Genomic DNA, 15,584 nt, shown 5'->3' on the forward strand with positions numbered 1-15,584 from the left:
TGTTTTAGTAGATTTTGCAAACTTTTCTATAGAAATAATATTTTGACAAAATTTTCCAAAGAAATTAAATTTTTACAAAATTTTCTATAGAAATCAAATTTTTACAAAATTTTCTACAGAAATAAGATTTTGACAAAATTTTCTAAAGAAATCAAATTTGGACAAAATTTTCTACAGAAATAAGATTTTGACAAAATTTTCTTCAGAAATAAGATTTTGACAAAACTTTCTATAGAAATCAAATTTCGACAAAATATTCTATTGAAATAAAATTTTGACAAAATTTCTATAAAAATACAATTTTGACCAAATTTTGTATAGAAATAACACTCTGATAAAATTTTGTACATAAATAAAATTTGGGCAACAGTTTCTTTACAAATAAACTATTGACAAAATTTTCTATAGAAATCAAATTTTTCCTATAGAAATCAAATTTTGACAAAATTTTCTATAGAAATCAAATTTTTAAAAAATTTTCTATAGAAATAAAATTTGGACAATATTTTCTATAGGAATTAAAAGTTGACAAAAAAATTATTTAGAAATAAATTTTCGACATAATTTTCTACGTAAATAAAATTTTGAAAAAATTTTCTATAGAAATAAATTTTTTCAAGATTTTCTATAGAAATAAAATTTTGACAAAATTTGCTATAGAAATAAAATGGGTGAATAGAATTTCAAGCGGGTTTCAGAAAAGGCTACTCGACGATATCTTCAATCTGATGGCAATAATTAGAATTAAGATGAGCGAGAACAAAAATGTATACGCATATTTTGTTGATTTTAAATCCGCTTTCGATAGAGTTCCTCGACATCTATTGTTATAAATTCCACGAGATTGGCCTCTCTTCGAAAATTGTAAGATTTCTGGAACAGATATATACAAGTACGAAGTCGGCTGTATGGACAGGTACAGAATACTTCGCAACTGTCACAGGAGTTAAACAAGACTGCTTACTGTCACCAATTTTGTTTGCATTATACCTGAATGATTTACATGACCAACTCGAAGCAGGTCTCTTCATAGATAATATCAATATACGTCTCCTTATGTATGCGGACGATATAGTAATATTGGCAGAAAACCCAAGTACATTGCAACAGATGATAAACAACCTACAAATATATTGTTTAAAATGGGGCATGGAAGTTAATCAAACCAAATCTGAGATCATGGTGTTTAGGAAATGAGGTTGTCTCGCAAACAACGAAAAATGGTCATTTATGGGGGAATCTATTAGAATAGTAAACGAATATAAATACCTTGGACTCATTCTGACGCCCAAGATGGCTTTTAAAAAACACCTTGACAAGAAAAATGTTGCAGCCAAATTGTCTATAAACTCAACATGGAGTAACTTCATTGTAAAATCATCAGTCCCTTTGAAGGCGAAATGGAAGCTGTTTCTATCGGTATGCCGGTCAAAACATAGTTATCGTGCTGACATTTGGGGAAATTCCTATTTTGAGGAGGTAGAAAAACTCTACCGATATTTTATTAAAAGAATTTTAAAGTTACCAGAAAATACCCCAAGTTACATAATATCTCTGGAAACTGGCTACGAACCGTGTTATATTTATACATACAATCGGCATTTATCATACTTAGGAAAACTGTTGTTTGACCTTGACGACCGCAGATTACCACATATCCTTGCATCAAAGATCCTTGAATTAGATATAAGCTGGATTTTAGAAGACAACTTCTTAACCATAATATCTCCACAAATCACATAACGTCTAATAAGGTCAATTGGTTGCATGCATGCCAGGAAATTCTTAATTAGATTACTGCACATTCTTATAATGCAAACTTACAAAAAGCTCAGGAAAGCGAAACGCGATTTTATAGACATTTAGATCTCAACGTCGGTGTCATGTATTGCAACGAAAATTTTACTCTCGATCAAATTACTTATATAATGAAAGCCAGAGGAGACCTATTTCGGTTGAACGGAAATAAACATGATACTTCACAAGATCAGCGATGCTCATTATGTAACTTGGGAGAAATCGAAACAATTAACCATATCATAGGCAGATGCCCAGTGCTAAATGAGATACGCTTGAGGTACTTTAATCAATATATATTATCTCACAATGACATAATTCATTCTCTTAATGGAGGTGAAGATTTTTGCTGGTTAGATTTGTATAAGTTTTTAAAGGAAGCTTTAAATTTTAGAAAATTTTTGATAAATGAATTCAATTATTAATACTCTTCGTAAAACTCATTTTTCCGACAGACGATTTCTAAAAACCGTGCTGTATTGTTCTTTTATTTACTTAATAATACTTATTAATTTTATTTACTTAATAATACTTATTAATTATACATATTAATTGTATACACTAAAATGTATTTTTGTAATGTGAAATCGAATAAAATTTGGACAAAATTTTCTATAGAAATAAGACTTTGACAAAATTTTCTATTGAAATCAAATTTCAACAAAATATTCTATAGAAATAAAATTTTGACAAAATTTCTATAGAAATAAAATTTTGACAAAAATGTTTATAGAAATAACACTTTGATAAAATTTTGTACATAAATAAAATTTGGGCAACATTTTCTATACAAATAAACTATTGACAAAATCTTCTATAGAAATCAAATTTTGAAAAATTTTCCTATAGAAATCAATTTTTGACAAAATTTTCTATAGAAATCAAATTTTGACAAAATTTTCAATAGAAATCAAATTTTTTATAAAATTTTCTATAGAAATCAAATTTTGACGAAATTTTCTATAGAAATAAAATTTGGACAATATTTTCTATAGGAATTAAAAGTTGACAAAAAAATTATATAGAAATACATTTTCGACAAAATTTTCTACGTAAATAAAATTTTGAAAAAATTTTCTATAGAAATAAAATTTTTCAAGATTTCTATAGAAATGAAATTTTGAAAAATTTTTTTATACAAATAAAATTTTGATAAAATTTTCTATAGAAATAAAAATTTGACAAAAATTTTCTTTAGAAATAAAATTTTGACAAACTTTTATATAGAAATAAAATTTTGACAAAATTTTCTATAGAAATAAAATTTGGAAAAAATTTTCTATAGAAATACATTTTGGAGAAAATTTTCTATAGAAACACAGCTGTTTCGGAATTCTACCAAATGATGGGGAATGTGATAATTCCGAAACAGCTGTACATCCAACCATTTTGCAGTCTATAGGGCTTTGCCCAAATAAATTTGACAAACATACTTTTCCTCTGTTGGTTAAGCTACACTTGTAGTTTAGTCAATGCATGGTTTTAAGCTGAAATCAAAAACAACAATAAACCAAATTTTTACAAAATTTTCTATAGAAATAAAATTTTGACAAAATTTTCTATAGAAATAAAATTTTTACAAAATTTTCTATAGAAATAAAATTTGGACAAAATTTTCTATAGAATCAAAATTTTCTTTAAATTCAAAATCTTGAAAAAATTTTAATGTTCGTGTTAGATCATCAAGATCTAAAAAATGTTTGATATTCATATTATATAATATATATATATTATAGATCATATTATATAATATTGCAAATACTGAAATAAACTTCTTAAACACATTTCTTTCGAAGAAAAATCTAAAAAAATATTTTTTTTTTTTAGTTTGGTAGATTATTTTTGGAACGAGTGACAACCGTGTTTCACACTCGGCTTTAATGGGGAGGTCTATGCCATTGAGTTAAACAGGGCATTAGACAAAATGTAAGAGGTTGTGCAGTACAAAGGACTGACTATTCTTTAGTGAGCCCGAAATAAGAGACAGCTGACCTGACCTGACATAACCTTTATGAATTAATTTTCTTTAACAAAAATTATTTTCATAAAAAATAAAATGCGTAATTTAAGTATTCTCCTTATTTTCTTTTCTCTTTATACATCGATAAAGTCTAATAGAATAAAATAAAAATAAAACTTAATTACGAATATTAGGATTCAAGTCTGGAAACAAGGGTAGACCTAAGAAAAGGAAATACCTATCATAATTATTTCAAGTGGGTTTAAATCTATCCACAAACCATCTTCTCGCCAAAGTTAACATCTGCTTAAGATTGCATTATCCGCATTTCCCGTATTGTGGCTGCCATTTATAACCCATTTAGAGTAAATATTAGTAATGTTATTTTTCATTTATGAATTTCATAAGCTTATGCAAATTAATTAGAGATAGGGAAATTGTAACATTGAAAAGGGTATTTTCATTTTGTGAAAAAACATTTATATTAATTTACGAAAATGTCTAATTAAAATACGTTAAAATGCAAAGGCAGTGTAAGAGTGAAGACACAAAAAAAAAATTAGCTTATAATGCCATTGGTGGGATAAATTTCAATAAGGAAGTAACAGTTTTTCATAGGTAGCGCTTAAGGGGTGTTTGGATGAAACGAGAACTTCATAACGTTTGCCCCTAATCTTATGCTTTCATTCATATTCAAAATTTACTTTAATGTATGCCACACATTTAGACAACTTGATCTTTATTATAATTGAAAGTCTACGATATTTAAATTTATCTAATATAAAATTATAAATTATTCATTTAACTTTGTTTTGTTTTTCTCATTATTCAAATATTGGTGTATTGTTCATTATATTTATAAGGAAATTAATTTATATTTAAAAAAAAACTTCTTAATATTACAAAGTTAAAATCGATAAATAAAAAAACTTATTAATATTACAACGTTAAAATCATTAAATAGTTGCTCTATTTGAATAAAATTTAATATGCAAAAGAACCCCAGGCAAATCAAGCCAAACAAAAAATTATACAGCATATTTTAAGGCATAAAGGCAACACGTGTCATGCAGTCACATGTATTGAACATAAAATAATTGGTTTTTCTTTTTCTCCTGCATTACAAATATTGAAAAGAAAAAAGCAATCATACAAAAACGTATATATCGATATTAAAAAGGCATGAGGAGACGTATGTATTTTGTCCTTCCTAAGGCTAAACGCCTTACACATTTTCTATGGCGTAAACCTGCCGAAACGTCTACATCTCCTTAAAGTTGGTTGTACTGACATTATGCTACAATACACATATTTCAAAAAATTAAACGCAATTGTGAAAAGTATCACAAAAATATCATTCGTAATAGCAAGTGAACGCTTTTTTTATAGAAAAAAAATGGAGATCCCTTGGCTTTAAGCAAAAAATAGAATCGACAGCACAAGGGTATTTTTAGTATTTTTATAAATTAAAATAATTATAAAACAAAATAAATTTTTTATAAATAAAAATAATACCGAATTCACGACAAACGATAGCGCCCAAACTTTTTATTTGTTGTTAAAGAAAATTTTTAGCATCAAAATAAAACTTTTTATACCCTCCACCATAGGATGGGGAGGGTATAAAAACTTTGCCATTCCGTTTGTAATACATCGAAATATTGTTCTAAGACCCCATAAAGTATATATATTCTGGGTCGTGGTGAAATTCTGAGTCGATCTAAGCACGTCCGTCCGTCTGTTGAAATCACGCTAACTTCCGAACGAAACACGTTATCGACTTGAATCTTGGCATAAGTAGTTGTTATTGATGTAGGTCGGATGGTATTGCAAATGGGCCATATTGGACCACTTTTTATGTATAGCCCACATATAAACCGATCCCCAGATTTGACTTGCGGAGCCTCTTACAGAAGCAAATTTCAAATGATCCCCAGATTTGGCTTGAGGAGCCTCTAAGAGAAGCAAATTTCATCCGATCCGGTTGAAATTTGGTGCGTGGTGTTAGCATATGGTCTCTAACAACCACAATTATATATAGTCCCCATATATACCGATCCCCAGATTTGATTTGCGGAGGCTCTTAGAGAAGCAAATTTCATCCCATCCGGTTGAAATTTGGTACGTGATGTTAGTATGTGGTCTCTAATAACCATGCAAAAATTGGTCCATATTGGTCCATAATTATATATAGCCCCCATATATACCGATCCCCAGATTTGATTTGCGGAGGCTTTTAGAGAAGCAAATTTCATCCGATTCGGTTGAAATTTGGTACGTGGTGTTAGTATATGGTCTCTAACAACCATGCAAAAATTGGTACATATCGGTCCATAATTATATAGAGGCCCCATATAAACCGATCCCCAGATTTGACCTCCGGAGCCTCTTGGAGGGGCAAAACTCATCCGATCCGGTTGAAATTTGGTACGTGGTGTTAGTATATGGTCTCTTACAACCATGCAAAAATTGGTCCATATCGGTCCATAATTATATAGAGGCCCCATATAAACCGATCCCCAGATTTGACCTCCGGAGCCTCTTGGAGGAGCAAAACTCATCCGATCCGGTTGAAATTTGGTCCGAGCTGTAAGAATATGGTATCTAACAATCATGCAAAAATTGGTTCATATCGGTTCATAATTATATATAGCCCCCATATAAATCGAGCCCCAAATTTGACTTCCGGCATCTCCGATTCGATTGAAATTTGGTACATTAAGCTAGTATATGGCCGCTAACAACCATGTCAAAATTGGTCAATATCGGTCTATAGTTATATATAGCCGATCCCCAATCACACAATTTGTCCATAACGCCAAAAATAAACTAAAAACATTTTATTACTATAGAAAAAGTTGTCAAAATTTTATTTCTATAGAAAATTTTGTCAAAATTTAATTCTATAGAAATTTTTGTCAACAATTTTTTTTATAGGCAATTTTGTCAAAATTTTGTTTCTATAGAAAATTTTATCAAAATTTTATTTCTATAGAAAATTTTGTCAAAATTGTATTTCTATAGGAAAGTTAGTCAAAATTTTATTTCTGTAGAAAATTTTGTCAAAATTTTATTTCTATAGAAAATTTTGGTAAAATTTTATTTCTGCAGAAAATGTTGTCAAAATTTTATTTTTATAGAATATTTTTTTCAAAATTTTATTTCTATAGGAAATTTTGTCTAAATTTTATTTCTATAGAAAATTTTGTCAACATTTTATTTCTATAGAAAATTTTGTCAACATTTTATTTCTATACAAAGTGTTGTCAAAATTTTATTTCTATAGAAAATTATGTCAAAATTTTATTTCTATAGGAAATTTTGTCAAAATTTTATGTCTATAGAAAATTTTGTCAAAATTTTATTTCTAGAGAAAATGTTGTCAACATTTTATTTCTATAGAAAATTTTGTCAAAATTTTATTTCTATAGGAAATGTTGTCAAAATTTTATTTCTATAGGAAATTTTGTCAACATTTTATTTCTATACAAAGTGTTGTCAACATGTTTTTCATAGACCAACCATAGACCAACATTCGTGCAGCGTGTTATGGCTTGACAGATAGGAAAACTTTCTTTATTTCAACGAAATTTTTGATTGAAATTGAGCCAACGAAAAAAATTCGTTATTAACGAAATTTTTCAGTATAGTTATGAATTTTCTGTTAAGCAATGAAGCATTTCGTACTGCTAAAGAAAGTTTTCATTGTCATAATGAAAAATATTGGTTGTATCAATGAAAAACTGCCGTTGGCTCAATTTTTATGAAATTTTCTTTGGGTGTTTATCGACCGTTCAAAAGGCCATAATTCGTGCCAAAGGTAGCCAATTCAAACACATTTATTATGATTCTTAAATTTGAATTTGTTTCCATTTTTGCTATCTTCAAATATAAAAAAATGCAGCAGTTTGCTTTGTTGCACTACATATCAGCCACCTCGTATATGCTGGTCCCGAAAGGTTTACAATTTTAAATAAATTGGGGATATACTGTTTATTATTTTGCAGGATTGCATGCACACAACTTTTGTGCTGGGTTGAAAAGGGTTCCTAGACTCTCATCATGAAGCATAAATCCATTGTAAATGTAGCATTGCTCATTCTTTGTCAAACGATGGTGTTGAATTATTAATACCCCGATCATAAATGTCCACCATATCTTAAATAGAAAAAGAAAAAAAGAAAAATTCTACTGTACGAGTATATGGGGTGGAGAATTACAAAAGCAAATAAAAAGGTTGTATTAAGCATACTTTTAGGCTTACGACAGAGCTCACATATATGAACAATGTAAATAAATTGTGAACATCAATTTGTTTAACTGATATATGTATATTTAATTTCCAAAAATATTTGTAAATGTCAGTCATTTCATAAATAAATCGCTTTTGGGTGGCAGCTGCGTTCCCTCTCTCTCTCAATGTCTAAAGTTAGCATAACAAATTTCAAGCATTTCTTGGGGCAGAGTTCGAAGGACTCATGTTTGTTGTAACCGTTTTCCGTTTTTGTTTTTTGCTTTACATTAATTTGTAATTTGATGTTGATCTTTGGGAAGTATAAAAAATTGCCAATGCTGTCCTTAACAAAAGAAAAAAAAACAAATAAATTAAAATGAATGTCATGGATAACAAGCACATTTAATAAAATCCAATAATTCTTATATTTGTTCTAATGATACATGATATCAAATTTACCAATTACAAATCTTCAATGTAATTCTTCGGAAATAAGTACATGGATTCTGAAAGCCACTTAGAATTATATTCGATGAGTAGAATGAAGGCTTTGAATAAGCATGGTTGCCAAGAACAGGCAATAACCCACGAAAGGCCTATGTTATTTAAAAAGGTATCTGGAAGGTACTAGCTGATAAGAAATTTTCGTTACTGCTCGTTAGGCAGATTTTTAAGTTTTAGTTTTTTTTATATTCAAAATATATTTCATTAGGAAGCTAAGGGGTGCTTTTGTCTCCTCTTCAAACAAAATTGTTATATTTATTACTCTGTGTTCCTCTCATCTAGTCGAATTTATTTTCTTTTTGAGATACTTTAGTTTTTTAAACATACCCTCGAAAATAATTTAGAAACTTTGACTGGAAAATCTTTTTTAATATTTTAATTGAAATTGCCTAGTCAAATTTTTTAGATGTTTTCGTATTTTAAATATATTCTCCAAAATAATTTAGCAATTTTAATTGGAAAAAAAATTAAATTTTAATTAATTTAATTAGCCTCATACCCTCGAAAATAATTTAGAAACTTTGACTGGAAAATCTTTTTTAATATTTTAATTGAAATTGCCTAGTCACATTTTTTAGATGTTTTCGTATTTTAAATATATTCTCCAAAATAATTTAGCAAATTTAATTGGAAAAAAAAATAAATTTTAATTAATTTAATTAGCCTTAATTACGTAAATAATATCAACTTCATTTATTTATTGATTTCTTCGGCACTTTCAATTAACTTTGCAATCGATTCAATTAAATTTTTAATTTTATTTTGATGGCAAAAAAACAATTAATTTTTTAATTGGGTCAATTATTTATTGTATTATTATTTATATATCTATATTTATATATAATATAGGGTTTTATTGCGATTTTAGAAAAATTCATACGAAATAGCAAATTCTTATATATTTTTCGATTATGATAAAAGTTGGATTATTCTTTGGAAAATTTTTTCAATAATTTATTTTAACTTCCATTATTTTTTAGTTTGACTAAAAATTCCTGTGTTATTTATTCTGTTAATTATTCATCTCATCTAGTCGAATTTATTTTCTTTTCGAGGTACTTTCGTTTTTTAAACAAATCCTAGAAAATAATTTAGCAATTTTGACTGGAAAAATCTATTTTTTATTTTTAATTGAAATAGTCTAGTCAAATTTTTTAGATCTTTTCGTTTTTTTTTAAATATCCTCCAAAATAATTTAACAATTTTAATTGGATTTTTTTAATTTTTAATTGAAATTGCCTCAATTAAGAAAATAATATCAACTACAGAATTAGTTAGAAAAATGAACTTAATTGAAAAATTTATTGATTTCTTCGTCATTTTCGATTAAGTTTGTAATCGATTCAATTAATTTTTTAATTTTATTTTGATCGCAAAACACAAGTATTTTTTTTATTTCAGTCCAATTATGATAACAGTTGGTTTATTCTTTGGAAAAATATAAAAATGTTCAAAAATGTATTTTTTAATTTGATTAAAGCAATTAACTTTTTAATTGCAAATTTTAATAATGCTTCCCCTATCAAAATGTAGACAACCTAATCAATTAAAATATGTTTCCATTTTGGCTTTTTACTGTAATATTAATGTGCACATCATTTGCATGTTGAACTTGTAGTTGATAACTTAATAAAATTAAATAATCCTAATGACATTGCACGCAATCCAAAGACTCACAACTTAAGAATTCAATTATTCAATGCTCTGTCTGCAATAGAAACCAAGTTTAATTTGCAAATGACAATAGAACAAAGAACATGAATTGACTGTGAATACGAAAAATATTAAGATCTAAATTAAAACAGCTACAGTCCAAGAATATAAGTCCAAAACTACAATAGGAAAATGTCATTGAGATATTTGCATACTTTCAGGAGGAGTCATAAAAGCACTATGGTATCAATAGGGAAAAATTTCTACCAATATTCCACCATATTTTGGCTTACGAATTCTGAAAGACAACACTTGAAATTGACTCGTACTTCCTACAATATACACCCACCCCCGGATTTGACTTGCGGACTTTGAAAGAACAAATTTAATCCGATTAAAAGCATGGGAAAATTGGTTCATATCGGTTCAAATTTTTTATAGACTCCTCTATATAAACCAGTCAAGAAGTAAAGAGGCTTATATAAATTTGTACTAAATTTGTTTTTTTTATACCCTCCACCATAGGATGGGCATGTCCGTCCGTCCGTCCGTCTGTTGAAATCACGCTAACTTTCGAACGAAACAAACTATCGACTTGAAATTTGGCACAAGTAGTTGTTATTGATGTAGATCGGATGGTATTACAAATGGGCCATATCGGTTTACTTTTACGTATATCCCCCATATAAACTGACCCCCAGATTTGGCTTGCGGAGCCTCTAAGAGAAGCATATTTCATCCGATCCAGCTGAAATTTGGTACATGGTCTCCAACAACCGTGCAAAAAATTGGCCCACATCGGTTGAGAATTATATATAGGCCCCATATGAACCGATCCCCCGATTTGGCTTGCGAGGCCTCTAAGAGAAGCAAATTTCATCTGATCCGGCTGAAATTTGGTACATGGTGTTTGTATATGTTCTCTAATGACCAAGCAAAAATTGGTCCACATCGACCCATAATTATATATAGCCCCCATATAAGCCGATCCCCAGATTTGACCTCCGGAGCCTCTTAGAGGAGAAAAATTCATCCGATCCGGTTGAAATTTGGTACATGGTGTTGGTACATGGTCTCCAACAACCATGCACAAATTGGCCCATATCGGTTCACAATTATATATAGCCCCCATATGAACCGATCCCCAGATTTGGCTTGCGGAGTCTCTAAGAGAACCAAATTTCTATCCGATCCGGTTGAAAATTGGAACGTGTATCTAACAACCATGCCAGAATTGGTCCATATCGATTCATAATTACATGTAGCCCCCACATAAACCGATCCCCAGATTTGACCCCCGGAGCCTCTTGGAGGAGGGAAATTCATCCGATCCTGTTGAAACATAGTACGTGGTGTTAGTATATGATCTCTAACAACCATGCAAGAATTGGTCCATATCGGTTCATAATTACATGAACCGATATGGACCAATAAACCGACCAAGGAGCAGAATTCATTCGATCCGGTTGAAATTTGGTACATTTCGATAGTATATGGCCGATAACAACCATGCCAAAATTGGCCCGTATCGATCTATATTATATATAGCCCCCAAATAAACCGATCCCCAATCACAGAAAAATCACTGTGGCAATCGAGTCAAAAATAATCTACCAAAATTGTATTGCCGCATAAAATGTTGCCAACATTTTATTTCTTTAGGAAATTTTGTCAACATTTTTTTTTCTTTGGGCAATTTTTTCAAAATATAATTTCTATATAAAATCTTGTCAAAAATTTATTTCTATATAAAATTTTGTCAAAACTTTATTTCTATAGAAAATTTTAACAAAATGTTAAAAAATTTATGAGGCATTTGATATTTGGAGAGGAATATTTTCCAAAATATTCCAAAACACCAAAAAATTCTATCAATCTACCAAATCGTAAAAAATCTGGCATTTTTGGTGGACTCGTATCCATAATTGTATATACACTGAAAAAAATATTGTCGTGAGGTCAAAGATTTCATGTCTTTAAAATACGAATACAAATTTTGCTTAGCATAGAAGACGCATTTCTCTAAAATAAAGTTATTTTTCCTTTCCAAAAATCGATAAACTTTTCAATGAAGTCGTATTGTCCTTATAATTAAGTGATTTGACTTAAAAATGGGTATCTTAACATAAGGTCAACTTGACTTTAATAATTCAGAAAAATTCTTTAAATTTAATGAAATTGTCTTTAAATTTGTTGTCTTTTTGCATCTTGACTACAAAGCAAAAAATCGTTCAAATATAGGACACGTTTTTCAAAACTTTATTTTAAAGAAGTCTTTTACTTCAAACATAGCATAATTTCTACTGGAAGTCGATTCCTAATTTGGAAAATAAAGTTGCCGTTAACTCGTTTTTAAAGGACATTGATAGCATATGAAGAAAAAAAGCTGAGAAAGCGAAAAATTAAAATTCGCTTCCTAGAAGCAAGTACACAAAACCTAAATTTAAAAGAGAATTGTGTCTTAAAAGTATCCTTACTTGTATTCTCCGCTTCTTTGGCTCGGAATCAATACCAAATTTTTAAAAGTAAAGACAAAATCTTTGGAACCGAGTATGCTTTTTTTCAGTGTACAATTTAGAAGATGATGTTAAGAAGTTTTAAGATGCCTTGCCATCGGCCGCAACCAAGTAATTTAATTTTGGGAGCTAACTAGCTAACTACATCTAAGCCTCATATAAATAAGATGCAGATATCTTTCATCGAACTTTCATTCTGGTTTTGCAATATATTGACAATAGCTCTGTACGAATAAATATTTTCTTAATATCAAAAAAGAAAACTTCAATTCAAAGATGTCTTAGCCTATATTTGAAGCGTTTTGATCTTTAATCCAATTTTTCAATACCTCATAAAGACTATATTTATAAAAAAAATGATTTTCTTAGCCTTAAGGAAAATTTGCTTCACAAAGAATTTCAACGAATGGTGTCAAAAATTTAATGAAAAATGTTTTTAAAGCATGAACTTTCAATTAATTAAAATTTATTTCTTTTAAAGAAATTTACCCTTAATATTGTGTCAATTGCATTCCCACAAATGTGATCGATTGATTTGATTTTGTAACTGAAGCAATTATATGCTTTTTTACAGAAATAATCAATTTGAAGGTAGGTAAATATTTGATTGTATCGAGTAAATAAATGATTGCGGCAATAAAAAAATTATTGAATTTTGCTGTAAAATTAATTAAATTTAAATAATTAAATTTTTAATAGAATGTGTTGACAATATCGATTCATTTATGTTGAATCAATACTGTGATTAATATTAAGGTTGAAGCAATTACCATTAAATAATTAATTGGATCAATTACTTTCGTGGCGGCATAAGACCAAAATTTTTCTCTGTGTGAGTTTCTTCCCAGAAATTATCTTTATTAAAAAAAAAAACATATATTTAGCTTGAAATCAATATCAACATACTTGGCTGAAACCTGTTTAGCTCCAATTAAACCTTTTTTGATTGTAATAATTTACTATAAACCCGATATTTATAAATTTACTTCATTCTACTCCCATAGCAATCAATTTATCTATTACAAAGAGATTTCTTATAGTTTTTGTCTCAAACCTAATTACATTCACATCTGTTTGTGATGTGCATAATACATAAATATTTAAAGTTATTCTCTTTTTGGTTGTAAAAGTCAAATACATTTTTCAATAGAAAAACCCTTTAATGAAATGTTCAGTTTTTTTTTATTTCTAGACGAAAGAAGGACATAAAACAACAACATAAATTCTGAGAATTACAGGTACTTACATTCAAGTGTACAATTTAAAATTTATTAAAGTTATGAATAGATTTAGATAAAATCAAAAAGAGATTTCATTCCATAATTGAAGGAGTTTTTGTGTTATATCTCCCACACTCAAAAAATAATTGGATCCAAAGTTCTTGACCTTTCTTTCCTTAAGGATTTTGGTATTGATTATGAACCAAAGAAGTGGTATCTTTAAAATAAAGATATTTTTCAGGGAGATATCTAGGATTAAATAAAATTAAAATCTTTTCACATACAAATAAATGTAATTTAAAACAAGTATATACGGCCGTATGTTCGGCCAGGTGAAGCTTATGTACCCTCCACCATAGATTGCGTAGAAACTTTTACTAAAGACTGTTTATCAAAATTTATTTTAGACTCATTAGAGTGCTCGAATTACTTGGGTTGCGGTAACACTTGTCGATGGCAAGGTATCTTAAAACTTCCTAATACCGTAATATATACCACGTAGTCCATACATGGTATATATTAAACTAAACAAGTATATACGGCCGTAAGTTCGGCCAGGCCGAATCTTATGTACATTCCACCATGGATTGCGTAGAAACTTCTACGAAACACTGTCATCCACAAATTTCAACTCACTCGGATGGAATTTGCTCCTCCAAGGGCTCCAAAACCAAATCTCGGGATTGGTTTATATGGGGGCTATAAATGATTATGGACTGATATGGACCACTTTTGGCATGGTTGTTAAATATCATATACTACCACCACGTACCAAATTTCAACCAGATCGGATGAATTTTGCTTCTCCAAAAGGCACCGGAGGTCAAATATGGCGATCGGTTTATATGGGAGCTATATATAATTATGGACTGATAGGAACCAATTCCTGCATGATTGTTGGATACCATATACTAACATCACGTACCAAATTTCAACCGAATGGGAAGAATTTTGCTCTTCCAAGATGCTCCAGAGGTCAAATCTGGTGATCGGTTTATATGGGGCCTATATATAATTATGGACCGATATCGACCAATTTTTGCATGGGTGTTTGAGGCCATATATTAACATCACGTACCAAATTTTAACTGAACCAGATGAATTTTGGTCTTCCAAGAGGCTCCGGAGGTCAAATCTGGTGATCGGTTTATATGGGGGCTATATATAATTATGGACCGATATGGACCAATTTTTGCATGGTGATTAGAGACCACATACTAACATCATGTACCAAATTTCAGCCGGGTCGGATGAAATTTGCTTCTCTTAGAGGCCTCGAAAGCCAAATTTGGGGGTCCGTTTATATGGGGGCTATATATAATTATGGACCGATGTGGACCAATTTTTGCATGGTTGTTAGAGACCATATACTAACACCATGTACTAAATTTCACCCGAATCGGATGAAATTTGCTTCTCGTAGAGGCCTCGAAAGCCAAATATGGGGGTCCGTTTATATGGGGGCTATACGTAAAAGTGGACCGATAAGGCCCATTTGCAATACCATTTGATCTACATCAATAACAACTACTTGTGCCAAGTTTCAAGTCGATAGCGTGTTTCGTTCGGAAGTTAACGTGATTTCAACAGACGGACGGACGGACGGACGGACATGCTCAGATCGATTCAGAATTTCACCACGACCCAGAATATATATACTTTATGGGGTCTTAGAGCAATATTTGGATGTGTTACAAACG

The 15,584-nt window shown here is 29.7% G+C and overlaps 1 protein-coding gene across 1 annotated transcript in view; it reads right to left on the reverse strand.

The window, feature by feature from the left end:
• The window catches only part of LOC142231262 (otoferlin-like), a 239,237-nt gene that overhangs the window by 64,809 nt on the left and 158,844 nt on the right, over window positions 1–15,584 (reverse strand). The window contains exon 6 of the mRNA XM_075301878.1: window positions 1,594–1,674. Within this exon, the coding sequence (XP_075157993.1) occupies window positions 1,594–1,674 (81 nt within the window). The remainder of the gene's footprint in view (window positions 1–1,593; window positions 1,675–15,584) is intronic.

The sequence above is a fragment of the Haematobia irritans genome, chromosome 3, assembly GCF_050003625.1.
Source record: "Haematobia irritans isolate KBUSLIRL chromosome 3, ASM5000362v1, whole genome shotgun sequence".
NCBI classification, from domain to species: Eukaryota; Metazoa; Arthropoda; class Insecta; order Diptera; family Muscidae; genus Haematobia; species Haematobia irritans.